We start from the raw sequence: 26,036 nt of genomic DNA, 5'->3' as shown, positions 1-26,036 counted from the left end.
TATATAGGCCCCCTGGGAAGGGGGCGGCGGCCAAAGCCCATCTAGGGCAAGGGGCGGCGGCCAAAGGGGGGAAAGGGGTTGCCTTGCCCCCCAAGGCAAGGGGGAAGTCCCCCACCCTAGGGTTCCCAACCCTAGGCGCATGGGGGGAGGCCCATGGGGGAGCGCCCAGCCCACTAGGGGCTGGTTCCCTTCCACTTTCAGCCCATGGAGCCCTCCGGGATAGGTGGCCCCACCCGGTGGACCCCCGGGACCCTTCCGGTGGTCCCGGTACAATACCGGTAACCCCCGAAACTTTCCCGGTGGCCGAAACTGGACTTCCTATATATAATTCTTCACCTCCGGACCATTCCGGAACCTCTCGTGACGTCCGGGATCTCATCCGGGACTCCGAACAACTTTCGGCTTTCCGCATACATATATCTCTACAACCCTAGTGTCACCGAACCTTAAGTGTGTAGACCCTACGGGTTCGGGAGACATGCAGACATGACCGAGACGCCTCTCCGGTCAATAACCAACAGCGGGATCTGGATACCCATGTTGGCTCCCACATGTTCCACGATGATCTCATCGGATGAACCACGGTGTCGAGGATTCAATCAATCCCGTATGCAATTCCCTTTGTCAATCGGTATGTTACTTGCCCGAGATTCGATCGTCGGTATCCCAATACCTTGTTCAATCTCGTTACCGGCAAGTATCTTTACTCATACCGCAATGCATGATCCCGTGACTAACGCCTTAGTCACATTGAGCTCATTATGATGATGCATTACCGAGTGGGCCCAGAGATACCTCTCCGTCACACGGAGTGACAAATCCCAGTCTCGATCCGTGCCAACCCAACAGACACTTTCGAAGATACCCGTAGTGCACCTTTATAGTCACCCAGTTACGTTGTGACGTTTGGTACACCCAAAGCACTCCTACGGTATCTGGGAGTTGCACGATCTCATGGTCTAAGGAAAAGATACTTGACATTGGAAAAGCTCTAGCAAACGAAACTACACGATCTTTTATGCTATGCTTAGGATTGGGTCCTGTCCATCACATCATTCTCCTAATGATGTGATCCCGTTATCAATGACATCCAATGTCCATAGTCAGGAAACCATGACTATCTGTTGATCAACGAGCTAGTCAACTAGAGGCTTACTAGGGACACGTTGTGGTCTATGCATTCACACATGTATTACGATTTCCGGACAATACAATTATAGCATGAACAATAGACAATTACCATGAACAAAGAAATATAATAATAACCATTTATTATTGCCTCTAGGGCATATTTCCAATAGGACCCAGTCAGGCCCTCCGACTGGATCATCACCCGCTGTCGGGCGACGGCCGCGGCTCCAGCCGGCGTCAGCGTCACGGCCCGATAGGACCACTAGGGCCGCCTACCCGCTGGCGGGCCGGCTACATAAGCCGGCAAATTGACGTAGTCACCTTGCGGGGCGACGTTCTTCACGTAGAAGTATGACTTCTGCCAGCGCTTCACCGACTGGATTAGCGTGATGATGGGGAAGGGGTTGTCGGCTGCCACCCTCCGCATCGCGATGAAGGCGCCACTCTAGGCCGGCACGCCTTGCATTCGCGTGCCCAACTTGGACTGGAAGAACTCCCCCCAGAGCTTGAGGGTGGGGAGAACGCCAAGATAGGGGTTGTCGTGCCCAACTTGTCGGCTGCCACCCTCCGCATCGCGATGAAGGCGGACAGCAGCACCACCGTGTTCGACGTGAGGTGGTGCGGCTGGAGTTGATAGAATTCGAGGAAGGAATGGAAGAAAGCACTCGCTGGCAAGCTGATGCCGCCCAAGAAATGCGAGCGGAAGACCACCAGCTCGCCTTCCTCCGGCTCCGGCGTGATCTCCTTCGCAGGCGCGAGACGGACCCGCACCATATCCGCGCCAGGCAACCGCCGCGTCTTGCGGAGGAACTCGACGAGGTCCTCATGGACGTTGGAGCCGTCCCAGTCCCCGCCGTACTGCATGGCGGCGTGAGGCCGGTAAGAACGAGCGCGGCGGCAGGGAAAAGAATGGTGGGACGACGCGGCGGCGAGACGCTGCTGTGAGGGAGAGCAGGAGGAAGAAGATGGCGGAGAGGAGAGGAGCGTGCGAGCGTCTGCCGCTTCCCTTCCTCCCCCTACTTATAGCCTCGTGCGGCGAAGCCGAGGAGGCGAGGCGTGGGGTGGGACGTGGGATTAACTGCGCCCACTCCCCCACGTCCCATGATTACTGCGCCCTAAAGACGTGCGGAAACCGCCGTAGGAAGACGTGCGGACGGCTTTGGGCCGCAGAGAATCCGCGGCTGGGCCTGGGCGCGGGAGTGGTTGGCCCCCGACCTGCGGCGACGTCTTGTCGCGCGTGTGGGCTGGCAGGCTCTTTTCAAGCCAAGGGGTGCCACGTAGTTTGCAGGCGGCGAGCGGCCGGCCCGCAGCCCGGCGCACGCGCCGACAGACTCCCGCCTTCTGACTTTAATTTTTTTCCGCCAAGACGGCGCGCCCAACCGAAGCCGGCTCCCAGCTGCTGGCTCGTCAAGATAAGAAGCTGCCCGAGCTTCTCGACCTCCACTCGACCTCGAAGCCCAATCAACTTCGGGGACTACTGTCGGAGTAAATGGCCACGGGTAGCCTAACCGACTCCCCCTGGCTCCTCAGAAAAATTACCAGGCCATTCAAGCCTTCAAGCATACAGAGCGGAGGGCCGCCTTCCCCCGGCCCGCTATCCCCAGGGCCGACTCCCAGAGGGCGACCCAGCCTCAGAAACCTCCCCCAAGAAAGATACGAGATAGCCGACTCCCAGAAGCCGGCTCCCAGAAGCCGGCCAAGACCGCACCCACCAAGACTACAGCCACATAACGGTGATAAGATGGGGGGTGGCCGCAGTACAGCCCACTACCCCCGAATCCCGGAACAGGCATGGCCACAGGGCGCCGTACGGGCCAGCCATCCCCCGTCCGGCGTGGCACTGTAGCCATGTTCTCCTCGATGTCACCCACGACAGGCGCCAGTAGGGCCCGCGGGTGGTGGGCCTCTTTAGCCAGAGAGACGCCCGAAGGCGGCCCGGCCTCCCCTAGTCGGCCAGGGGCGTGGCCGGCTCCCAGTAGCCGGCTACCTACCTCCCTCGAAACATGTGCCTCATTAAGGAGACAAGACGAGGTAAGGCTACAGTGAGAGCACACAAGGCGGCAGCACTGTAGCCACGCTCACCTCGACAAAGCCCTCGTCATCGGAGGCGAGGCAACAGTAACCAGCCGCCGACAAAGCCCCCAAGCGGTGGGGCCGGCCTGTCGGCCAAGAGGCCGGCAGCCGGCGGGACCCACCAGTCGGCGGGCCCCAATGGCCGGCGGAGAAGCCGGCGAGCATAGACGCTGACGGCTGGGACCCATGCCCAGCCGGAATACCATTGTACCCCTGGGGGGTAGGCCTATATAACCCCCCCGGAACACCCATGCATAGGGTTGATCTCATAGAGTTTCACAGACCACATAGAGAGAAAAGGAGAGCTAGCCTTGCCCTTCTTCTTCCCCTAGCCAAACAGCTCAAGGAGCACTTGTAGCTACTTGTACTGATCTAGTGATCATGCGAGACCCCGCAGAGCAGGACTAGGGGTGTTATCTCCACGGAGAGCCCCGAACCTGGGTAAGATTCGCCGGCGTGCATGTCTTCGCCTCATCCCGTTTCCAGGCACCGGCGACGTCTTACTGGCTCCCATAATGATAAGCCACCCGTTGGCATATGTCGCACCTACCACTCGACACAGCCGCAGAGATAACACCTTTGCAATGAGCTTTGAGATGGAGTGAATGAGGCTGATGGGCCTGAAATGACACAACTCCGTTGCCCCGTCCTTTTTTGGTAGCAGTCAATGAACGCGGTGTTGATTTCCTTCAAATTTACTCCCGCCAGGTTGTAGAACTTCTGAAAAACTTCCATGATGTCATACTTGACAGTGCTCCAACATGCCCTGAAAAAGCGCCCGGTGAATCCGTCCGGTCCAGGCGCCTTCTCCGCCGGCGAGGCCAGCACCGCCGCCCACACCTCAGGTTCGGTGAAGGGGAGGTCGAACCCAGACATGTCAATCTCTCGTAGGTGCAACTCTTCCCAATTCAGAGTGCACGAGCGCTGTCGTAGGCGTCCTATGGATTCGGTAAAATGATCGCGCGCGGCCGAGGCCTTCTCATGATGCTCTGTAATTTCAGCATTGCCCACCTTGATGGAATGGATGTAGTTCTTTCTCCTTCTTGCTCTGATTTTTGCATGGAAGAATTTTGAATTTGCGTCACCCGATTTGAGCCACATGATCCTGGACGCCTGTCTCTTTCTGGCCCTTTCTAAGGCAGCGAACCCAAGCACCTTCAGTTTAAGCTGCTTGCACAGCAGCCACTCTTGCTCCGTCAGGTTTCTAGCCTCTTGCGCCATGTCTAACTGCAAGATCACCGCGTTTGCAATGTGGAACTGCAGTTTGGCGCCTCCAAAGAGTGATCTGCTCCAGATTTTCAGGTCGGCCGCAACCCTCTGAAGTTTCCTGCTGATGCGTATGAAGGGGCAGTCATGATTTACCGGCCGATCCCAGGCATGTTGCACCGTTTCCTGGAAGTGAGGAAAACGCGGCCAAATTTTTTCAAACCGAAACCTAGCCTTCCTGATCGGGGGTGCTCCATTAGCTAACAGGAGAGGGCAGTGATCAGAAAAGGATGTTGAAGCCGCCGTGAGCATCACATCAGGAAACATGTCTTCCCATGCCAAGTTACAGAAAGTCTTGTCGATGCTGCATAAGGTTGGGGATTCTCTTTCACTACTCCAAGTAAACCGTCTATTTCTGCATTTGACCTCTCTGACCCCAGCAAGATCAATCGCCCGGCGGAAACGAACCATCATCCTTCTGTTAATCGGGCCATTGTTTTTGTCCCTCGCCTGATATATCATGTTAAAATCTCCGTTGAGCATCCAAGGTTCAGAGGGGGGAGGCGCTGCGCTGGCTAGTTCAGTTAGGAAGTTTTCCTTTTGCTCATCCTCTGAAGGACCGTAGACACTTGTCATCCAAAAGAACTCGCCGCTGCCGATGATCTCTACCCTAACCGTAATGGAGAAGCTAGCAATCATGTGCGTAACTACGTTGACCAGATGTTTATCCCAGAAAATGGCGGCACCGCCTCCAGTACCTATCGCAGGTAGTACGACGCAACCCTGAAGTGAAGGCCCTCCTACTTCTACTGCTAGCTGCGTGGTCCAGGACTCGATCCTGCAGGTTAAGAATCGCAATTTTATTTGCGTGGGCAACCTCGCAGACAGCCGTGCGCTTTGCCTGTGAATTTAGGCCCCTCACGTTCCAGGACATGATTCTGAAGTTTGCATCAATCATGTGGACAGGCGATATCTCTTCGTCGACTGAACTTACTACTGAAGGAAACAAGAACATGAACACACACACGCCTTACAGACCTGCGGGGAGCGGCGCCGGCCACCAATAGGCCCCAAATCCCGAAGCCGACTAACACTAGCACACGCGCACGGCAAACTTTTGCCTAGGGCACTTGAACCTCCATTTATTTCTATTTCTGTCAAGCAAATTCATGGTGCAATCTCACGCCATATAGCGCATGTATATCTGGACGCTCGGAGCCCTGGATATTAATTGTAGCAAACACGGACTACTTCCTAATCTAGCATAAAGTTTCTAATCTGATCATCTGGCCACATCGATCACTTCTAGACCTATACAGACTCCTACACGTGCACCTAATCAGGCCATGACGTCATGATACGATCAGGGCATGTGCTCACTTGACTTCCAAGAAAGAGAAACAAACTAAGGCTAAACTTGAGAAACAAAATAAAACAACAGCTGGGTTCACATAGGCATGGGGCATACGAACATGAAGAAGTGTAAATAAACGGCACTCCTAACTCCTAAGGGCATTTCTAACCGATCCCCTATAACCGGTTAGTGGAGTAAAAAATTCAATTGTACTCCACTAACCGGCACCTCGCTGATCCCCTGTCCGCGGTTAGTGGAGTATATTTTTACACCGTCCCAATTATTTTTTCTATTTTTACTCTATCGATACGTGGCTGAGCAAAACTCCGCGGCTCTCTCTCGCGTCTGCGCATTCTCTGCATCTTCGCCGGCGTGCCTCCCGCCGGTCCCCCGCCGGCCCTGTTGCTACCTTGTTCGAACCCTTGCCATCCATCGCCATTCTGCCCGCGGCCAGCCCGTTCGGTCCCGTCGCCATCACCGGAATCAAGGTGACACGCCGCCATCGTCGCCATTGTTGATTCTTCTGTTTTCTTTTGAGGTTCTTCTTTTTCTAGCTCGTGCCACATCTCACTTTGCTTGCGCACTACTGCAGGTCACATGCCGCTCGCCGGTTCGGTATAAACCATGCCGGCCGGCTTTTGCACCACCCCCGCACCCCAAGTGTTCGAAGAATTTCCTAGGTCAGTTCTTTTGTTTGTTTCTCTTTGAACCGAGTCGTTTGATTGAACCGAACCGTTTGGATTGTAGATGAAGAGGTTGAGGGAGATGGCGTTGGAGGACTCGTCGTCGTCCGAAGACGAGGATGACTTTGACACCGTTTTAGGCATGATTTTCGATGATGATGTTCGGCAGCCAAGGAGAGGATCACAATTTGTCTGCATACACATCAACCGTGATAGAGCGGAGGGCCATGCCAAGATCATGAAATATTACTTTGATCAAAACCCAACCTATCCAGAGAAGTACTTCCGCCGACGCTTTCGGATGCACACACGTATTTTTATGACCATTGCAAAAGCCGTTGAGAGATATGATGACTGGTTTAAGCTCCAGAGAAGTGCATTAGGAGAGATCAGTGCAAGCCCTCTGATGAAATGCATTGCGGATGTTCGAGTCTTGGCATATGGGTGTTCTCTCGATGCAATTGATGACTATGGATGCATTGGCGAAGACACAATCTTGGAGGCTGTTCGAAGGTTCACCAAAGTAGTGATTGCTGTCTTTGGCCCAGAGTACTTGAGAGCACCAACCGAGGAACACGCTCAAAGGCTGATGACTGAGAGTGAAGCAAGAGGATGGACAAGGATGCTTGGATCACTGGACTGTATGCACTGGAGATGGAAGAATTGTCCTGCAGGTTGGAAGGGTCGGTACAAAGGCCACGTCAACAATCCAACGATCATTCTTGAGGCAGTTGCATCGAAGGATCTTCGGATATGGCATTCATTCTTTGGTCTGCCTGGCTCTCACAATGACTTGAATGTGCTATCGAGATCACCTCTATTTTCTAGGCTTATAAAAGGTGAAGCTCTCGCTTGGGAGTACTCGGTCAACGAGCACAACTACTTGATGTTTTACTACCTTGCGGATGGCATCTATCCATCATGGGTCACCTTGGTCAAAATAATTCCGCGCCAAAAAGGTAACAAAACACTCACTTTGCCCAATGTCAAGAAGCTGCAAGAAAAGATGTGGAAAGTGCCTTCGGTGTGCTTCAGAAGCGCTTTGCAATTGTTCGTGGCCCTACCGAGTATTGGAACTCCAAGATTCCATGGCGAATCCTGACTTGTTGCATCATATTGCATAACATGATCATTTTAGACGAGAGAGATATGCCTAAGAACTTTCGGTACAGAGTATGAAACAAATAGGATCTTGACATTCCTTGAGGCGCACCGCAAGATCGAGAACCGTCAAGTTCATATTCTGCTCCAACAAGATCTTGCTGATCATCATTGGCAACATTTAAGCGAGTCCTAGTTGTTCTATGAAATGCTATTTGCTACATTTGAACCATTCGGTGTGTTTAAATTTGGTTTGTAATTTATACTAGAATTGGAAAGTTTAGAATTTTTTTACCCCGTTATATTTAGGGGATCGACTAGGTCCGGCCAAAACGTAGTGGAGTATAGTGGAGCATATATACTCCACTAAGCCTCTTCTCCACTAAGTTTTAGGGGATCGGTTAGAAATGCCCTAACACAACATGAGGAACATAGTGGAGTACTGGACTGGCAGATGGGCCGGGGGGCACACGTGAACGCATGACACTGATTACAGACTTAAAATGAGCTGAGTGTCTCGCTTTGTAGTTGGCTTTCATAGAGTGATGTAAACAATACACCACATTGAGTATCACATAACCACCAGTGATGGCTTTCATAGTAGCTGCCACTAGACCATGGATAGAGTATTATCACATTACTCTTATATAGGTTTGAAACGTGATTACTTGAGTGATTCTGGAAGAAAACATGGAGAGAAGCTCCTTGAGAACAGAGGGGCTGTAGGTTCTGATTATTTTCTCCAATCCACTAGCTGGGAAAACTGTGTGCAAACTTGTGTGAGTTTTGATTAAGTCCAAGCAGGCTGCTTTCAACCAGAGGCAGCGTCTCCACTCAGCGACGACAATAATGTCTGTCACCGTGTCTGCGCCGATCATATTGCCCAACTTCTCTTCACAGATCGACTTCAACCATTGGAGACCATATCTTTCCGCGGCTTCAAGGAGCTGCAGCAGCGAGTCTTCTTCCGTTTCACCCTCTTTTCTATCATCAGTGTTGTCCGTAATCTCAAATTTGGGCATTTCTTCAGTGTAGATGAAAGTAAGCAAGCCCCTGATAAGGTTTGCTTTCATGTCATCTATCACTAGTAGAAAACAGGGCTTTGGTTGGGGCCTGGGCAGCCCATTAGTCCCGGTTCGGTCACGAACCGGGACCCATGGGAGGCATATGTCCCGGTGTGTGCGCCCAGGGGGCCGGCCGGCCCTCGGGAGGCATTTGTCCCGGTTCGTGTGGACACATTTGTCCCGGTTCTAGGCATGGTCCTCGCTCCTGGCCCACAGCCATTGGTCCCGGTTCGTGCCTAGAACCGGGACAGAAGGGGGGCCATTAGTCCCGGTTCCAGCCACGAACCGGGACCAATGAGGTGGCTATATATACCCCATCGCTGTGGCAGAGCACTCCACAGTGCTTTGATTTTTCTGGCCAGCGAGGGGAGAGCTTTGTGGTGCTCTAGCTCACCTCCTATGCACATGAGGTGTTCGATGAAATGCCCGAGCCACACTAGTTAAGCTTTCTCCTCTCGAAACTCGACCTCCGAGCTCCATTTTCCCCGTGATTGGTCTAGGTTTAGCGGTCCGTCACGTCTGAGGGAGTCCTGGACTAAGGTGTCCTCGGGCGTCCGGCCTATTAGCCATGGGCCGAACTGATGGGATGTGAAGCTACAAAGACCGAAGACTCCACCCTTGTCCGGATGGGACTCTCCTTGGCATGGAGGGAAAGCTCGGCGATCGAACATGAAGATTCCTTTCTCTGTAAACCGACCTGATGTAACCCTAGATCCCTCCGGTGTCTATATAAACCGGAGGGCTAGGACTGTAGAGGCCAAGACTCATAGCCATAGACATACAGGCTAGACTTCTAGGGTTTTAGCCATTACGATCTCGTGGTAGATCAACTCTTGTAATACTCATATTCATCAAGATCAATCAAGTAGGAAGTAGGGTATTACCTCCATAGAGAGGGCCCGAACCTGGGTAAACATTGTGTCCCCTGTCTCGTGTTACCATCGACCTTAGACGCACAGTTCGGGACCCCCTACCCGAGATCCGCCGGTTTTGACACCGACATTGGTGCTTTCATTGAGAGTTCCACTGTGACGTCGAAGAAAGGATCGATGGCTCGCCTTGTTCTCAAGGACAATATCACCTCCGGAGGAGCACTGGCCCTAGGCCAAACCCTCCGGTTGGGCGGCTTTACCATGACCGCCCTTTCGGCCATTAAGCCGACGATGACCTCTCGGGTCATCGAAAATCCCCTTCGTAACGACTCCGAACACTCCAAGCAGATGGATCCGGCGGAGCTTTCGTCTTTAAACAAGCGCCTACATCACATCGCCGCCCTGGGGGTTCCTACAGACTACGATCGAATTGGGCTTAAACCCGATCAGCGAGAAATCAAATCTCCACCTATCACCCACCAGACAGCGGTAGTCGAGGAGCGAGATGAAAACTCTTCCTCCATACTGAGGATGGACTATGTCCGGATCTCCGACCTCGAAGAGCCGGACACCCACCTGCGGAGAGATGCACCCTGCCCTCTGAACATATAATCGGATGACGGGCCTAAGAAATCAGTGGATATCCCGGAGCCCGATCTATTAAGTTCGGAAGACCTTCAGACTCCGGATCCAAAATTGGGTCAGGGTTCGGATTTAAAACCACCCACCCACCTAAATATAGGCACTCTCATGAGCATACAACAACTGTCTCAAGAAGCGGTCCACCACTTCTGGGCCAGATTCCTTCTTGTCAATGACAAGATTAAAGATTGCCGCGACGAGGAAGCGATCTCAGCATTCCGCAACAATTGCATGGATGAAGGAATCCTCAACGCCATCAACCGCCGTCGCATATTACACTTCGCTGACTTGGCAACTATCGTACTGAAGTACAACGCAATGGAAAGCGCCTGGAAAACTCAGGCAGCCCGTTGGGAACCATCGGTCCCCACTCAACCCCTCGTTTTGGCGAAAAGGGCGCACCCTCGTGGCACGCCCGGTCCAATAGTAAAGAAATATAAGCCCATTACGGGGCATGGAACCGTTCTGGAAGGATGGCTCGATGGGCCATGCAAAATACACACAACACCGGATAACATACCAACCCACAGCCTTAGAGCATGTTGGATACTCCAGCAAGTGGCCAAGAGCGGCGAGGATATCCTCACCAAGAATACCCCAGAACAACACCCCCCAGAAGACGACGACCCCAAAGTACTGACGGTCTTCGAGACATTCGATTCAAACAGTAGGCACAAAAGGGCACTCCGCGAACTCGCCGAAGTCTGTCAAATCGCAGCAATAAACCATTGGAACGACACGGCTATAACTTTTAATGCCGGTGATGAACCAAAATACAGGACAGTTCGAGCACCAGCCGCCTTGGTCCTCAGTCCAATCGTGGACGGCTTTCGGCTCACCAAGGTTCTCATGGACGTCGGTAGCGGACTAAACCTCATCTATGAAGATACACTCCACAAAATGGAAATAGACAGGAGCTGCATCGAGCAAAGCAGCATGACCTTCAAAGGAATCATTCCCAGTCAGGAGGCGCAGTGTGCGGGAAAAATAACACTTGAAGTGGTATTCGGCACGCTGGAGAATTATCGGTCCGAAGAGATAACCTTCCAAGTGGCCCCTTTCAACAGCGGATATCACGCCCACTTGGGGCAAGATGCATTTACACGCTTCCAAGCTGTACCTCATTACGGGTACATGAAGCTTAAGATGCCCGGGCCCAACGGCATAATCACTCTCACCAGTGATCCGGACATAGCACTCCGCTCCGAAAATAAAACCGCATCCCTGGCCCTTGAGGCATTATCTGAAGCCCTCGCGGCCGAAGAATTAACTGCACTGCGCTCCATGAAGTCGTCACGCCAACGATTACTTCTACTTCTATGGCTAACGCGTTTAGCAACAAAGTAAAGTAATTCACACGGCGTTATTCAATGACACGCAGGTCATACAAAATAATAAAGACAACTCCTATGGCTCCTGCCGGTTGTCATACTCATCGACATGCAAGTCGTGATTCCTATTACAAGAATATGATCAATCTCATACATCACATATATCATTCATCACATCTTCTGGCCATATCACATCACATAACACATGCTGCAAAAACAAGTTAGACGTCCTCTAATTGTTGTTGCAAGTTTTTACGTGGTTTGTAGGTTTCTAGCAAGAACGTTTTCTTACCTACGTATGACCACAACGTGATTTTCCAATTTCTATTTACCCTTCATAAGGACCCTTTTCATCGAATCCGTTCCGACTAAAGTAGGAGAGACAGACACCCGCTAGCCACCTTATGCATCTAGTGCATGTCAGTCGGTGGAACCTGTCTCACGTAAGCGTACGTGTAAGGTCGGTCCGGGCCGCTTCATCCTACAATGCCGCCGAAACAAGAAACGACTAGTAGCGGCAAGAAGAATTGGCAAACTCAACGCCCACAACTGCTTTGTGTTCTACTCGTGCATAGTAACTACGCATAGGCCTGGCTCATGATGCCACTGTTGGGAATGGTAGCATAATTTTAAAATTTTCCTACGCTCACCAAGATGCATCTATGGAGTATACTAGCAACGAGGGGAAAGGAGTGCATCTACATACCCTTGTAGATCGCGAGCGGAAGCGTTCCAATGAACGTGGATGACGGAGTCGTACTCGCCGTGATCCAAATCACCGATGACCGAGTGCCGAACGGACGGCACCTCCGCGTTCAACACACGTACGGTGCAGCGACGTCTCCTCCTTCTTGATCCAGCAAGGGGGAAGGAGAGGTCGATGGAGATCCAGCAGCACGACGGCGTGGTGGTGGATGTAGCGGGTCTCCGGCAGGGCTTCGCCGAGCTTCTGCGAGAGAGAGAGAGGTGTAGCAGGGGAGGAGGGAGGCGCCCAAGGCTGTAGGTTGCTGCCCTCCCTCCCCCCCTTTATATAGGCCCCCTGGGAAGGGGGCGGCGGCCAAAGCCCATCTAGGGCAAGGGGCGGCGGCCAAAGGGGGGAAAGGGGTTGCCTTGCCCCCCAAGGCAAGGGGGAAGTCCCCCACCCTAGGGTTCCCAACCCTAGGCGCATGGGGGGAGGCCCATGGGGGAGCGCCCAGCCCACTAGGGGCTGGTTCCCTTCCACTTTCAGCCCATGGAGCCCTCCGGGATAGGTGGCCCCACCCGGTGGACCCCCGGGACCCTTCCGGTGGTCCCGGTACAATACCGGTAACCCCCGAAACTTTCCCGGTGGCCGAAACTGGACTTCCTATATATAATTCTTCACCTCCGGACCATTCCGGAACCTCTCGTGACGTCCGGGATCTCATCCGGGACTCCGAACAACTTTCGGCTTTCCGCATACATATATCTCTACAACCCTAGTGTCACCGAACCTTAAGTGTGTAGACCCTACGGGTTCGGGAGACATGCAGACATGACCGAGACGCCTCTCCGGTCAATAACCAACAGCGGGATCTGGATACCCATGTTGGCTCCCACATGTTCCACGATGATCTCATCGGATGAACCACGGTGTCGAGGATTCAATCAATCCCGTATGCAATTCCCTTTGTCAATCGGTATGTTACTTGCCCGAGATTCGATCGTCGGTATCCCAATACCTTGTTCAATCTCGTTACCGGCAAGTATCTTTACTCATACCGCAATGCATGATCCCGTGACTAACGCCTTAGTCACATTGAGCTCATTATGATGATGCATTACCGAGTGGGCCCAGAGATACCTCTCCGTCACACGGAGTGACAAATCCCAGTCTCGATCCGTGCCAACCCAACAGACACTTTCGAAGATACCCGTAGTGCACCTTTATAGTCACCCAGTTACGTTGTGACGTTTGGTACACCCAAAGCACTCCTACGGTATCTGGGAGTTGCACGATCTCATGGTCTAAGGAAAAGATACTTGACATTGGAAAAGCTCTAGCAAACGAAACTACACGATCTTTTATGCTATGCTTAGGATTGGGTCCTGTCCATCACATCATTCTCCTAATGATGTGATCCCGTTATCAATGACATCCAATGTCCATAGTCAGGAAACCATGACTATCTGTTGATCAACGAGCTAGTCAACTAGAGGCTTACTAGGGACACGTTGTGGTCTATGCATTCACACATGTATTACGATTTCCGGACAATACAATTATAGCATGAACAATAGACAATTACCATGAACAAAGAAATATAATAATAACCATTTATTATTGCCTCTAGGGCATATTTCCAATAGGACCCAGTCAGGCCCTCCGACTGGATCATCACCCGCTGTCGGGCGACGGCCGCGGCTCCAGCCGGCGTCAGCGTCACGGCCCGATAGGACCACTAGGGCCGCCTACCCGCTGGCGGGCCGGCTACATAAGCCGGCAAATTGACGTAGTCACCTTGCGGGGCGACGTTCTTCACGTAGAAGTATGACTTCTGCCAGCGCTTCACCGACTGGATTAGCGTGATGATGGGGAAGGGGTTGTCGGCTGCCACCCTCCGCATCGCGATGAAGGCGCCACTCTAGGCCGGCACGCCTTGCATTCGCGTGCCCAACTTGGACTGGAAGAACTCCCCCCAGAGCTTGAGGGTGGGGAGAACGCCAAGATAGGGGTTGTCGTGCCCAACTTGTCGGCTGCCACCCTCCGCATCGCGATGAAGGCGGACAGCAGCACCACCGTGTTCGACGTGAGGTGGTGCGGCTGGAGTTGATAGAATTCGAGGAAGGAATGGAAGAAAGCACTCGCTGGCAAGCTGATGCCGCCCAAGAAATGCGAGCGGAAGACCACCAGCTCGCCTTCCTCCGGCTCCGGCGTGATCTCCTTCGCAGGCGCGAGACGGACCCGCACCATATCCGCGCCAGGCAACCGCCGCGTCTTGCGGAGGAACTCGACGAGGTCCTCATGGACGTTGGAGCCGTCCCAGTCCCCGCCGTACTGCATGGCGGCGTGAGGCCGGTAAGAACGAGCGCGGCGGCAGGGAAAAGAATGGTGGGACGACGCGGCGGCGAGACGCTGCTGTGAGGGAGAGCAGGAGGAAGAAGATGGCGGAGAGGAGAGGAGCGTGCGAGCGTCTGCCGCTTCCCTTCCTCCCCCTACTTATAGCCTCGTGCGGCGAAGCCGAGGAGGCGAGGCGTGGGGTGGGACGTGGGATTAACTGCGCCCACTCCCCCACGTCCCATGATTACTGCGCCCTAAAGACGTGCGGAAACCGCCGTAGGAAGACGTGCGGACGGCTTTGGGCCGCAGAGAATCCGCGGCTGGGCCTGGGCGCGGGAGTGGTTGGCCCCCGACCTGCGGCGACGTCTTGTCGCGCGTGTGGGCTGGCAGGCTCTTTTCAAGCCAAGGGGTGCCACGTAGTTTGCAGGCGGCGAGCGGCCGGCCCGCAGCCCGGCGCACGCGCCGACAGACTCCCGCCTTCTGACTTTAATTTTTTTCCGCCAAGACGGCGCGCCCAACCGAAGCCGGCTCCCAGCTGCTGGCTCGTCAAGATAAGAAGCTGCCCGAGCTTCTCGACCTCCACTCGACCTCGAAGCCCAATCAACTTCGGGGACTACTGTCGGAGTAAATGGCCACGGGTAGCCTAACCGACTCCCCCTGGCTCCTCAGAAAAATTACCAGGCCATTCAAGCCTTCAAGCATACAGAGCGGAGGGCCGCCTTCCCCCGGCCCGCTATCCCCAGGGCCGACTCCCAGAGGGCGACCCAGCCTCAGAAACCTCCCCCAAGAAAGATACGAGATAGCCGACTCCCAGAAGCCGGCTCCCAGAAGCCGGCCAAGACCGCACCCACCAAGACTACAGCCACATAACGGTGATAAGATGGGGGGTGGCCGCAGTACAGCCCACTACCCCCGAATCCCGGAACAGGCATGGCCACAGGGCGCCGTACGGGCCAGCCATCCCCCGTCCGGCGTGGCACTGTAGCCATGTTCTCCTCGATGTCACCCACGACAGGCGCCAGTAGGGCCCGCGGGTGGTGGGCCTCTTTAGCCAGAGAGACGCCCGAAGGCGGCCCGGCCTCCCCTAGTCGGCCAGGGGCGTGGCCGGCTCCCAGTAGCCGGCTACCTACCTCCCTCGAAACATGTGCCTCATTAAGGAGACAAGACGAGGTAAGGCTACAGTGAGAGCACACAAGGCGGCAGCACTGTAGCCACGCTCACCTCGACAAAGCCCTCGTCATCGGAGGCGAGGCAACAGTAACCAGCCGCCGACAAAGCCCCCAAGCGGTGGGGCCGGCCTGTCGGCCAAGAGGCCGGCAGCCGGCGGGACCCACCAGTCGGCGGGCCCCAATGGCCGGCGGAGAAGCCGGCGAGCATAGACGCTGACGGCTGGGACCCATGCCCAGCCGGAATACCATTGTACCCCTGGGGGGTAGGCCTATATAACCCCCCCGGAACACCCATGCATAGGGTTGATCTCATAGAGTTTCACAGACCACATAGAGAGAAAAGGAGAGCTAGCCTTGCCCTTCTTCTTCCCCTAGCCAAACAGCTCAAGGAGCACTTGTAGCTACTTGTACTGATCTAGTGATCATGCGAGACCCCGCAGAGCAGGACTAGGGGTGTTATCTCCACGGAGAGCCCCGAACCTGGGTAAGATTCGCCGGCGTGCATGTCTTCGCCTCATCCCGTTTCCAGGCACCGGCGACGTCTTACTGGCTCCCATAATGATAAGCCACCCGTTGGCATATGTCGCACCTACCACTCGACACAGCCGCAGAGATAACACCTTTGCAATGAGCTTTGAGATGGAGTGAATGAGGCTGATGGGCCTGAAATGACACAACTCCGTTGCCCCGTCCTTTTTTGGTAGCAGTCAATGAACGCGGTGTTGATTTCCTTCAAATTTACTCCCGCCAGGTTGTAGAACTTCTGAAAAACTTCCATGATGTCATACTTGACAGTGCTCCAACATGCCCTGAAAAAGCGCCCGGTGAATCCGTCCGGTCCAGGCGCCTTCTCCGCTGGCGAGGCCAGCACCGCCGCCCACACCTCAGGTTCGGTGAAGGGGAGGTCGAACCCAGACATGTCAATCTCTCGTAGGTGCAACTCTTCCCAATTCAGAGTGCACGAGCGCTGTCGTAGGCGTCCTATGGATTCGGTAAAATGATCGCGCGCGGCCGAGGCCTTCTCATGATGCTCTGTAATTTCAGCATTGCCCACCTTGATGGAATGGATGTAGTTCTTTCTCCTTCTTGCTCTGATTTTTGCATGGAAGAATTTTGAATTTGCGTCACCCGATTTGAGCCACATGATCCTGGACGCCTGTCTCTTTCTGGCCCTTTCTAAGGCAGCGAACCCAAGCACCTTCAGTTTAAGCTGCTTGCACAGCAGCCACTCTTGCTCCGTCAGGTTTCTAGCCTCTTGCGCCATGTCTAACTGCAAGATCACCGCGTTTGCAATGTGGAACTGCAGTTTGGCGCCTCCAAAGAGTGATCTGCTCCAGATTTTCAGGTCGGCCGCAACCCTCTGAAGTTTCCTGCTGATGCGTATGAAGGGGCAGTCATGATTTACCGGCCGATCCCAGGCATGTTGCACCGTTTCCTGGAAGTGAGGAAAACGCGGCCAAATTTTTTCAAACCGAAACCTAGCCTTCCTGATCGGGGGTGCTCCATTAGCTAACAGGAGAGGGCAGTGATCAGAAAAGGATGTTGAAGCCGCCGTGAGCATCACATCAGGAAACATGTCTTCCCATGCCAAGTTACAGAAAGTCTTGTCGATGCTGCATAAGGTTGGGGATTCTCTTTCACTACTCCAAGTAAACCGTCTATTTCTGCATTTGACCTCTCTGACCCCAGCAAGATCAATCGCCCGGCGGAAACGAACCATCATCCTTCTGTTAATCGGGCCATTGTTTTTGTCCCTCGCCTGATATATCATGTTAAAATCTCCGTTGAGCATCCAAGGTTCAGAGGGGGGAGGCGCTGCGCTGGCTAGTTCAGTTAGGAAGTTTTCCTTTTGCTCATCCTCTGAAGGACCGTAGACACTTGTCATCCAAAAGAACTCGCCGCTGCCGATGATCTCTACCCTAACCGTAATGGAGAAGCTAGCAATCATGTGCGTAACTACGTTGACCAGATGTTTATCCCAGAAAATGGCGGCACCGCCTCCAGTACCTATCGCAGGTAGTACGACGCAACCCTGAAGTGAAGGCCCTCCTACTTCTACTGCTAGCTGCGTGGTCCAGGACTCGATCCTGCAGGTTAAGAATCGCAATTTTATTTGCGTGGGCAACCTCGCAGACAGCCGTGCGCTTTGCCTGTGAATTTAGGCCCCTCACGTTCCAGGACATGATTCTGAAGTTTGCATCAATCATGTGGACAGGCGATATCTCTTCGTCGACTGAACTTACTACTGAAGGAAACAAGAACATGAACACACACACGCCTTACAGACCTGCGGGGAGCGGCGCCGGCCACCAATAGGCCCCAAATCCCGAAGCCGACTAACACTAGCACACGCGCACGGCAAACTTTTGCCTAGGGCACTTGAACCTCCATTTATTTCTATTTCTGTCAAGCAAATTCATGGTGCAATCTCACGCCATATAGCGCATGTATATCTGGACGCTCGGAGCCCTGGATATTAATTGTAGCAAACACGGACTACTTCCTAATCTAGCATAAAGTTTCTAATCTGATCATCTGGCCACATCGATCACTTCTAGACCTATACAGACTCCTACACGTGCACCTAATCAGGCCATGACGTCATGATACGATCAGGGCATGTGCTCACTTGACTTCCAAGAAAGAGAAACAAACTAAGGCTAAACTTGAGAAACAAAATAAAACAACAGCTGGGTTCACATAGGCATGGGGCATACGAACATGAAGAAGTGTAAATAAACGGCACTCCTAACTCCTAAGGGCATTTCTAACCGATCCCCTATAACCGGTTAGTGGAGTAAAAAATTCAATTGTACTCCACTAACCGGCACCTCGCTGATCCCCTGTCCGCGGTTAGTGGAGTATATTTTTACACCGTCCCAATTATTTTTTCTATTTTTACTCTATCGATACGTGGCTGAGCAAAACTCCGCGGCTCTCTCTCGCGTCTGCGCATTCTCTGCATCTTCGCCGGCGTGCCTCCCGCCGGTCCCCCGCCGGCCCTGTTGCTACCTTGTTCGAACCCTTGCCATCCATCGCCATTCTGCCCGCGGCCAGCCCGTTCGGCCCCGTCGCCATCACCGGAATCAAGGTGACACGCCGCCATCGTCGCCATTGTTGATTCTTCTGTTTTCTTTTGAGGTTCTTCTTTTTCTAGCTCGTGCCACATCTCACTTTGCTTGCGCACTACTGCAGGTCACATGCCGCTCGCCGGTTCGGTATAAACCATGCCGGCCGGCTTTTGCACCACCCCCGCACCCCAAGTGTTCGAAGAATTTCCTAGGTCAGTTCTTTTGTTTGTTTCTCTTTGAACCGAGTCGTTTGATTGAACCGAACCGTTTGGATTGTAGATGAAGAGGTTGAGGGAGATGGCGTTGGAGGACTCGTCGTCGTCCGAAGACGAGGATGACTTTGACACCGTTTTAGGCATGATTTTCGATGATGATGTTCGGCAGCCAAGGAGAGGATCACAATTTGTCTGCATACACATCAACCGTGATAGAGCGGAGGGCCATGCCAAGATCATGAAATATTACTTTGATCAAAACCCAACCTATCCAGAGAAGTACTTCCGCCGACGCTTTCGGATGCACACACGTATTTTTATGACCATTGCAAAAGCCGTTGAGAGATATGATGACTGGTTTAAGCTCCAGAGAAGTGCATTAGGAGAGATCAGTGCAAGCCCTCTGATGAAATGCATTGCGGATGTTCGAGTCTTGGCATATGGGTGTTCTCTCGATGCAATTGATGACTATGGATGCATTGGCGAAGACACAATCTTGGAGGCTGTTCGAAGGTTCACCAAAGTAGTGATTGCTGTCTTTGGCCCAGAGTACTTGAGAGCACCAACCGAGGAACACGCTCAAAGGCTGATGACTGAGAGTGAAGCAAGAGGATGGACAAGGATGCTTGGATCACTGGACTGTATGCACTGGAGATGGAAGAATTGTCCTGCAGGTTGGAAGGGTCGGTACAAAGGCCACGTCAACAATCCAACGATCATTCTTGAGGCAGTTGCATCGAAGGATCTTCGGATATGGCATTCATTCTTTGGTCTGCCTGGCTCTCACAATGACTTGAATGTGCTATCGAGATCACCTCTATTTTCTAGGCTTATAAAAGGTGAAGCTCTCGCTTGGGAGTACTCGGTCAACGAGCACAACTACTTGATGTTTTACTACCTTGCGGATGGCATCTATCCATCATGGGTCACCTTGGTCAAAATAATTCCGCGCCAAAAAGGTAACAAAACACTCACTTTGCCCAATGTCAAGAAGCTGCAAGAAAAGATGTGGAAAGTGCCTTCGGTGTGCTTCAGAAGCGCTTTGCAATTGTTCGTGGCCCTACCGAGTATTGGAACTCCAAGATTCCATGGCGAATCCTGACTTGTTGCATCATATTGCATAACATGATCATTTTAGACGAGAGAGATATGCCTAAGAACTTTCGGTACAGAGTATGAAACAAATAGGATCTTGACATTCCTTGAGGCGCACCGCAAGATCGAGAACCGTCAAGTTCATATTCTGCTCCAACAAGATCTTGCTGATCATCATTGGCAACATTTAAGCGAGTCCTAGTTGTTCTATGAAATGCTATTTGCTACATTTGAACCATTCGGTGTGTTTAAATTTGGTTTGTAATTTATACTAGAATTGGAAAGTTTAGAATTTTTTTACCCCGTTATATTTAGGGGATCGACTAGGTCCGGCCAAAACGTAGTGGAGTATAGTGGAGCATATATACTCCACTAAGCCTCTTCTCCACTAAGTTTTAGGGGATCGGTTAGAAATGCCCTAACACAACATGAGGAACATAGTGGAGTACTGGACTGGCAGATGGGCCGGGGGGCACACGTGAACGCATGACACTGATTACAGACTTAAAATGAGCTGAGTGTCTCGCTTTGTAGTTGGCTTTCATAGAGTGATGTAAACAATACACCACATTGAGTATCACATAACCACCAGTGATGGCTTTCATAGTAGCTGCCACTAGACCATGGATAGAGTATTATCACATTACTCTTATATAGGTTTGAAACGTGATTACTTGAGTGATTCTGGAAGAAAACATGGAGAGAAGCTCCTTGAGAACAGAGGGGCTGTAGGTTCTGATTATTTTCTCCAATCCACTAGCTGGGAAAACTGTGTGCAAACTTGTGTGAGTTTTGATTAAGTCCAAGCAGGCTGCTTTCAACCAGAGGCAGCGTCTCCACTCAGCGACGACAATAATGTCTGTCACCGTGTCTGCGCCGATCATATTGCCCAACTTCTCTTCACAGATCGACTTCAACCATTGGAGACCATATCTTTCCGCGGCTTCAAGGAGCTGCAGCAGCGAGTCTTCTTCCGTTTCACCCTCTTTTCTATCATCAGTGTTGTCCGTAATCTCAAATTTGGGCATTTCTTCAGTGTAGATGAAAGTAAGCAAGCCCCTGATAAGGTTTGCTTTCATGTCATCTATCACTAGTAGAAAACAGGGCTTTGGTTGGGGCCTGGGCAGCCCATTAGTCCCGGTTCGGTCACGAACCGGGACCCATGGGAGGCATATGTCCCGGTGTGTGCGCCCAGGGGGCCGGCCGGCCCTCGGGAGGCATTTGTCCCGGTTCGTGTGGACACATTTGTCCCGGTTCTAGGCATGGTCCTCGCTCCTGGCCCACAGCCATTGGTCCCGGTTCGTGCCTAGAACCGGGACAGAAGGGGGGCCATTAGTCCCGGTTCCAGCCACGAACCGGGACCAATGAGGTGGCTATATATACCCCATCGCTGTGGCAGAGCACTCCACAGTGCTTTGATTTTTCTGGCCAGCGAGGGGAGAGCTTTGTGGTGCTCTAGCTCACCTCCTATGCACATGAGGTGTTCGATGAAATGCCCGAGCCACACTAGTTAAGCTTTCTCCTCTCGAAACTCGACCTCCGAGCTCCATTTTCCCCGTGATTGGTCTAGGTTTAGCGGTCCGTCACGTCTGAGGGAGTCCTGGACTAAGGTGTCCTCGGGCGTCCGGCCTATTAGCCATGGGCCGAACTGATGGGATGTGAAGCTACAAAGACCGAAGACTCCACCCTTGTCCGGATGGGACTCTCCTTGGCATGGAGGGAAAGCTCGGCGATCGAACATGAAGATTCCTTTCTCTGTAAACCGACCTGATGTAACCCTAGATCCCTCCGGTGTCTATATAAACCGGAGGGCTAGGACTGTAGAGGCCAAGACTCATAGCCATAGACATACAGGCTAGACTTCTAGGGTTTTAGCCATTACGATCTCGTGGTAGATCAACTCTTGTAATACTCATATTCATCAAGATCAATCAAGTAGGAAGTAGGGTATTACCTCCATAGAGAGGGCCCGAACCTGGGTAAACATTGTGTCCCCTGTCTCGTGTTACCATCGACCTTAGACGCACAGTTCGGGACCCCCTACCCGAGATCCGCCGGTTTTGACACCGACATTGGTGCTTTCATTGAGAGTTCCACTGTGACGTCGAAGAAAGGATCGATGGCTCGCCTTGTTCTCAAGGACAATATCACCTCCGGAGGAGCACTGGCCCTAGGCCAAACCCTCCGGTTGGGCGGCTTTACCATGACCGCCCTTTCGGCCATTAAGCCGACGATGACCTCTCGGGTCATCGAAAATCCCCTTCGTAACGACTCCGAACACTCCAAGCAGATGGATCCGGCGGAGCTTTCGTCTTTAAACAAGCGCCTACATCACATCGCCGCCCTGGGGGTTCCTACAGACTACGATCGAATTGGGCTTAAACCCGATCAGCGAGAAATCAAATCTCCACCTATCACCCACCAGACAGCGGTAGTCGAGGAGCGAGATGAAAACTCTTCCTCCATACTGAGGATGGACTATGTCCGGATCTCCGACCTCGAAGAGCCGGACACCCACCTGCGGAGAGATGCACCCTGCCCTCCGAACATATAATCGGATGACGGGCCTAAGAAATCAGTGGATATCCCGGAGCCCGATCTATTAAGTTCGGAAGACCTTCAGACTCCGGATCCAAAATTGGGTCAGGGTTCGGATTTAAAACCACCCACCCACCTAAATATAGGCACTCTCATGAGCATACAACAACTGTCTCAAGAAGCGGTCCACCACTTCTGGGCCAGATTCCTTCTTGTCAATGACAAGATTAAAGATTGCCGCGACGAGGAAGCGATCTCAGCATTCCGCAACAATTGCATGGATGAAGGAATCCTCAACGCCATCAACCGCCGTCGCATATTACACTTCGCTGACTTGGCAACTATCGTACTGAAGTACAACGCAATGGAAAGCGCCTGGAAAACTCAGGCAGCCCGTTGGGAACCATCGGTCCCCACTCAACCCCTCGTTTTGGCGAAAAGGGCGCACCCTCGTGGCACGCCCGGTCCAATAGTAAAGAAATATAAGCCCATTACGGGGCATGGAACCGTTCTGGAAGGATGGCTCGATGGGCCATGCAAAATACACACAACACCGGATAACATACCAACCCACAGCCTTAGAGCATGTTGGATACTCCAGCAAGTGGCCAAGAGCGGCGAGGATATCCTCACCAAGAATACCCCAGAACAACACCCCCCAGAAGACGACGACCCCAAAGTACTGACGGTCTTCGAGACATTCGATTCAAACAGTAGGCACAAAAGGGCACTCCGCGAACTCGCCGAAGTCTGTCAAATCGCAGCAATAAACCATTGGAACGACACGGCTATAACTTTTAATGCCGGTGATGAACCAAAATACAGGACAGTTCGAGCACCAGCCGCCTTGGTCCTCAGTCCAATCGTGGACGGCTTTCGGCTCACCAAGGTTCTCATGGACGTCGGTAGCGGACTAAACCTCATCTATGAAGATACACTCCACAAAATGGAAATAGACAGGAGCTGCATCGAGCAAAGCAGCATGACCTTCAAAGGAATCATTCCCAGTCAGGAGGCGCAGTGTGCGGGAAAAATAACACTTGAAGTGGTATTCGGCACGCTGGAGAATTATCGGTCCGAAGAGATAACCTTCCAAGTGGCCCCTTTCAACAGCGGATATCACGCCCACTTGGGGCAAGATGCATTTACACGCTTCCAAGCTGTACCTCATTACGGGTACATGAAGCTTAAGATGCCCGGGCCCAACGGCATAATCACTCTCACCAGTGATCCGGACATAGCACTCCGCTCCGAAAATAAAACCGCATCCCTGGCCCTTGAGGCATTATCTGAAGCCCTCGCGGCCGAAGAATTAACTGCACTGCGCTCCATGATGCACAGGGACGATGTGATCCTAGACAAATGACCCAAATCCACCTCCTTCAAACTGGCGGAAGACTTAGTCAAGTTGCAGGTCCATCCAACGGACCCCAAGAAGGCAGCATCTATTGGAGCACAGCTAGGCCCAACGGTTGACGCCGCGCTACGAGATTTCCTGCGCGAGAACTGGGACATATTCGCCTGGCACCCTTCTGATATGCCAGGAATCCCACGCAGGTTGGCCGAACACAGCCCCAATATATTGAAGGGATGTAAACCGGTCAAACAAACACTGCGGCGCTTTTCCGAACCCAAACGCCAAGCTATGGGGGAGGAGCTAGCCAAGCTAATCGAGGCCGAATTCATTAGAGAAATAAATCACCCGGACTGGCTAGCAAACCTGGTGATGGTACCAAAGAAGGATAAATCCTAGCATCTATGCGTTGATTTCAAAGACCTCAACAAGGCATGCCTTAAGGATCCCTTCCCTCTCCCTCGCATCGATCAGATTATTGATGCAACCGCAGGACACGACTTACTGTGCTTCCTCGACGCATACTTCGGATACCATCAAATCAAGATGAAGGAGTCAGATCAACCCGCAACGACATTCATTACCCCATATGGGCCTTTCTGCTTCAACACCATGCCCTTCGGGCTCAAAAATGCCGGCGCCACCTACTAGCGCATGATCCAAACATGCGTGGAGAAACAGATCGGCAAGACAGTTGAAGCATATGTGGACGACGACGTCATCAAAACTAGACACGTCGACACACTCATAGACGATTTACGTCTCACATTCGACAACCTCCGTGCATATGACATCAAGCTCAATCCGGAAAAGTGTGGTTTTGGCGTCCCCGCTGGAAAACTGCTGGGCTTCATCGTTTCCAATAGAGGGATTGAAGCAAATCAAGCCAAAATCCGAGCTCTGTCACAATTGGCTACGCCAACGGACCTTAAACAGGTCCAAAAACTCGCCAGTTGCGTGGCAGTTCTAAGCCGCTTTATCTCCAGATTGGGAGAAAAGGCATTGCCACTCGTCTTCTACGGCGCACCGATCACTTCAAGTGGACGGATGCGGCAACGGCCGGACTGGAAGAAATAAAAACCCTTCTGGCGAGCAACCCAATCCTGGCCGCGCCAAACGTCGGCGAACCCATGTTATTATACATATCGGCAACACACGAGGTGGTGAGCACCGTGCTCGTCGTTGAATGAGAACAGGACGGACACAAATCCCCGCTTCAGAAGCCAGTATACGTATCCACTATCCTCACACCATGCAAATCCCGGTACCCTCATTATCAAAAGATAGCATACGTGGTCTTCATGGCATCCCAGAAGCTACGACACTACTTCTAGGAGTGTTTGATCATGGTGGCTTCCGAAGTACCGCTCAATAACATAATAAACAACCGCGATGCTACGGGCCGGATTGCCAAATGGGCCATTAAGCTCCTTCCATTCGACATAACATACAAACCGCGTCGAGCCATTAAATCTCAAGTACTGGCTGACTTCCTCGCCGAATGGACAGAGGCCGAACTCCCCAAAGAGTACGGCACATATTCCAATTGGTTTATGTATTTTGATGGTTAATATGCTCGCAGGAATAGGAGCGGCCGTCGTTTTAACGTCCCCCACTGGAGACGTCGTCTAGTACGTACTCCAAATATTATACACAGACTCCAATAACGCAGCCGAATACGAGGCCTTGTTGCATGGCCTTCGGATGGCTGTCTCCATGTGCATACAACGCCTGGAAGTGCACGGGGACTGAAACCTCGCAATATCTCAAATAAATGGAGACTTTGATGCCAAAGATCCGAAGATGGCGGCTTATCGTAATGCCGTCCTAAAAATGTCGGCTCGGTTCGAGGGGATCGAGTTTCATCATGTGGCCCGAGAAAGTAATCAAGCGGCAGATGTCTTGCTCGCATTGGCGCCAAGCACGACCCCATCCCACCTAACATCTTTCTGGAAAGGCTTTTAAAGCCATCCGTGGTGTGGCAAGGGGAGAACGGCAACACTAGTCCGGATCCGAAAACAACCCCAGATTTCGAACACACCAAGATCATCGGGGGCTCATCCACCGAAGTAACACCGTCGGCCCATCTCATTATGGCAGTGATCGCCCCATGGACCG

The 26,036-nt window shown here is 52.6% G+C and overlaps 2 protein-coding genes across 2 annotated transcripts; both read right to left on the bottom strand.

The window, feature by feature from the left end:
• Positions 1-3,750: 3,750 nt before the first annotated feature.
• On the bottom strand, positions 3,751-5,109 carry LOC141025809 (uncharacterized). Its single transcript, XM_073501734.1, has one exon. It carries the CDS (start codon positions 5,107-5,109, stop codon positions 3,751-3,753), a length of 1,359 nt encoding a protein of 452 aa, XP_073357835.1.
• Positions 5,110-16,234: 11,125 nt separating this feature from the next.
• LOC141025808 (uncharacterized) lies at positions 16,235-17,593 on the bottom strand. Its single transcript, XM_073501733.1, has one exon. The coding sequence runs from the start codon at positions 17,591-17,593 to the stop codon at positions 16,235-16,237; it is 1,359 nt and encodes a 452-aa protein (XP_073357834.1).
• Positions 17,594-26,036: the final 8,443 nt, after the last annotated feature.

This window comes from Aegilops tauschii, chromosome 6, assembly GCF_002575655.3.
Source record: "Aegilops tauschii subsp. strangulata cultivar AL8/78 chromosome 6, Aet v6.0, whole genome shotgun sequence".
NCBI lineage: Eukaryota > Viridiplantae > Streptophyta > Magnoliopsida > Poales > Poaceae > Aegilops > Aegilops tauschii.
This window is presented reverse-complemented; position numbering and strand designations above follow the sequence as displayed.

Bases quoted from the DNA above. Each gene is read 5' to 3' on its own strand.
- LOC141025809 (XM_073501734.1), bottom strand. From the start codon at position 5,109: ATGATTGCTAGCTTCTCCATTACGGTTAGGGTAGAGATCATCGGCAGC.
- LOC141025808 (XM_073501733.1), bottom strand. From the start codon at position 17,593: ATGATTGCTAGCTTCTCCATTACGGTTAGGGTAGAGATCATCGGCAGC.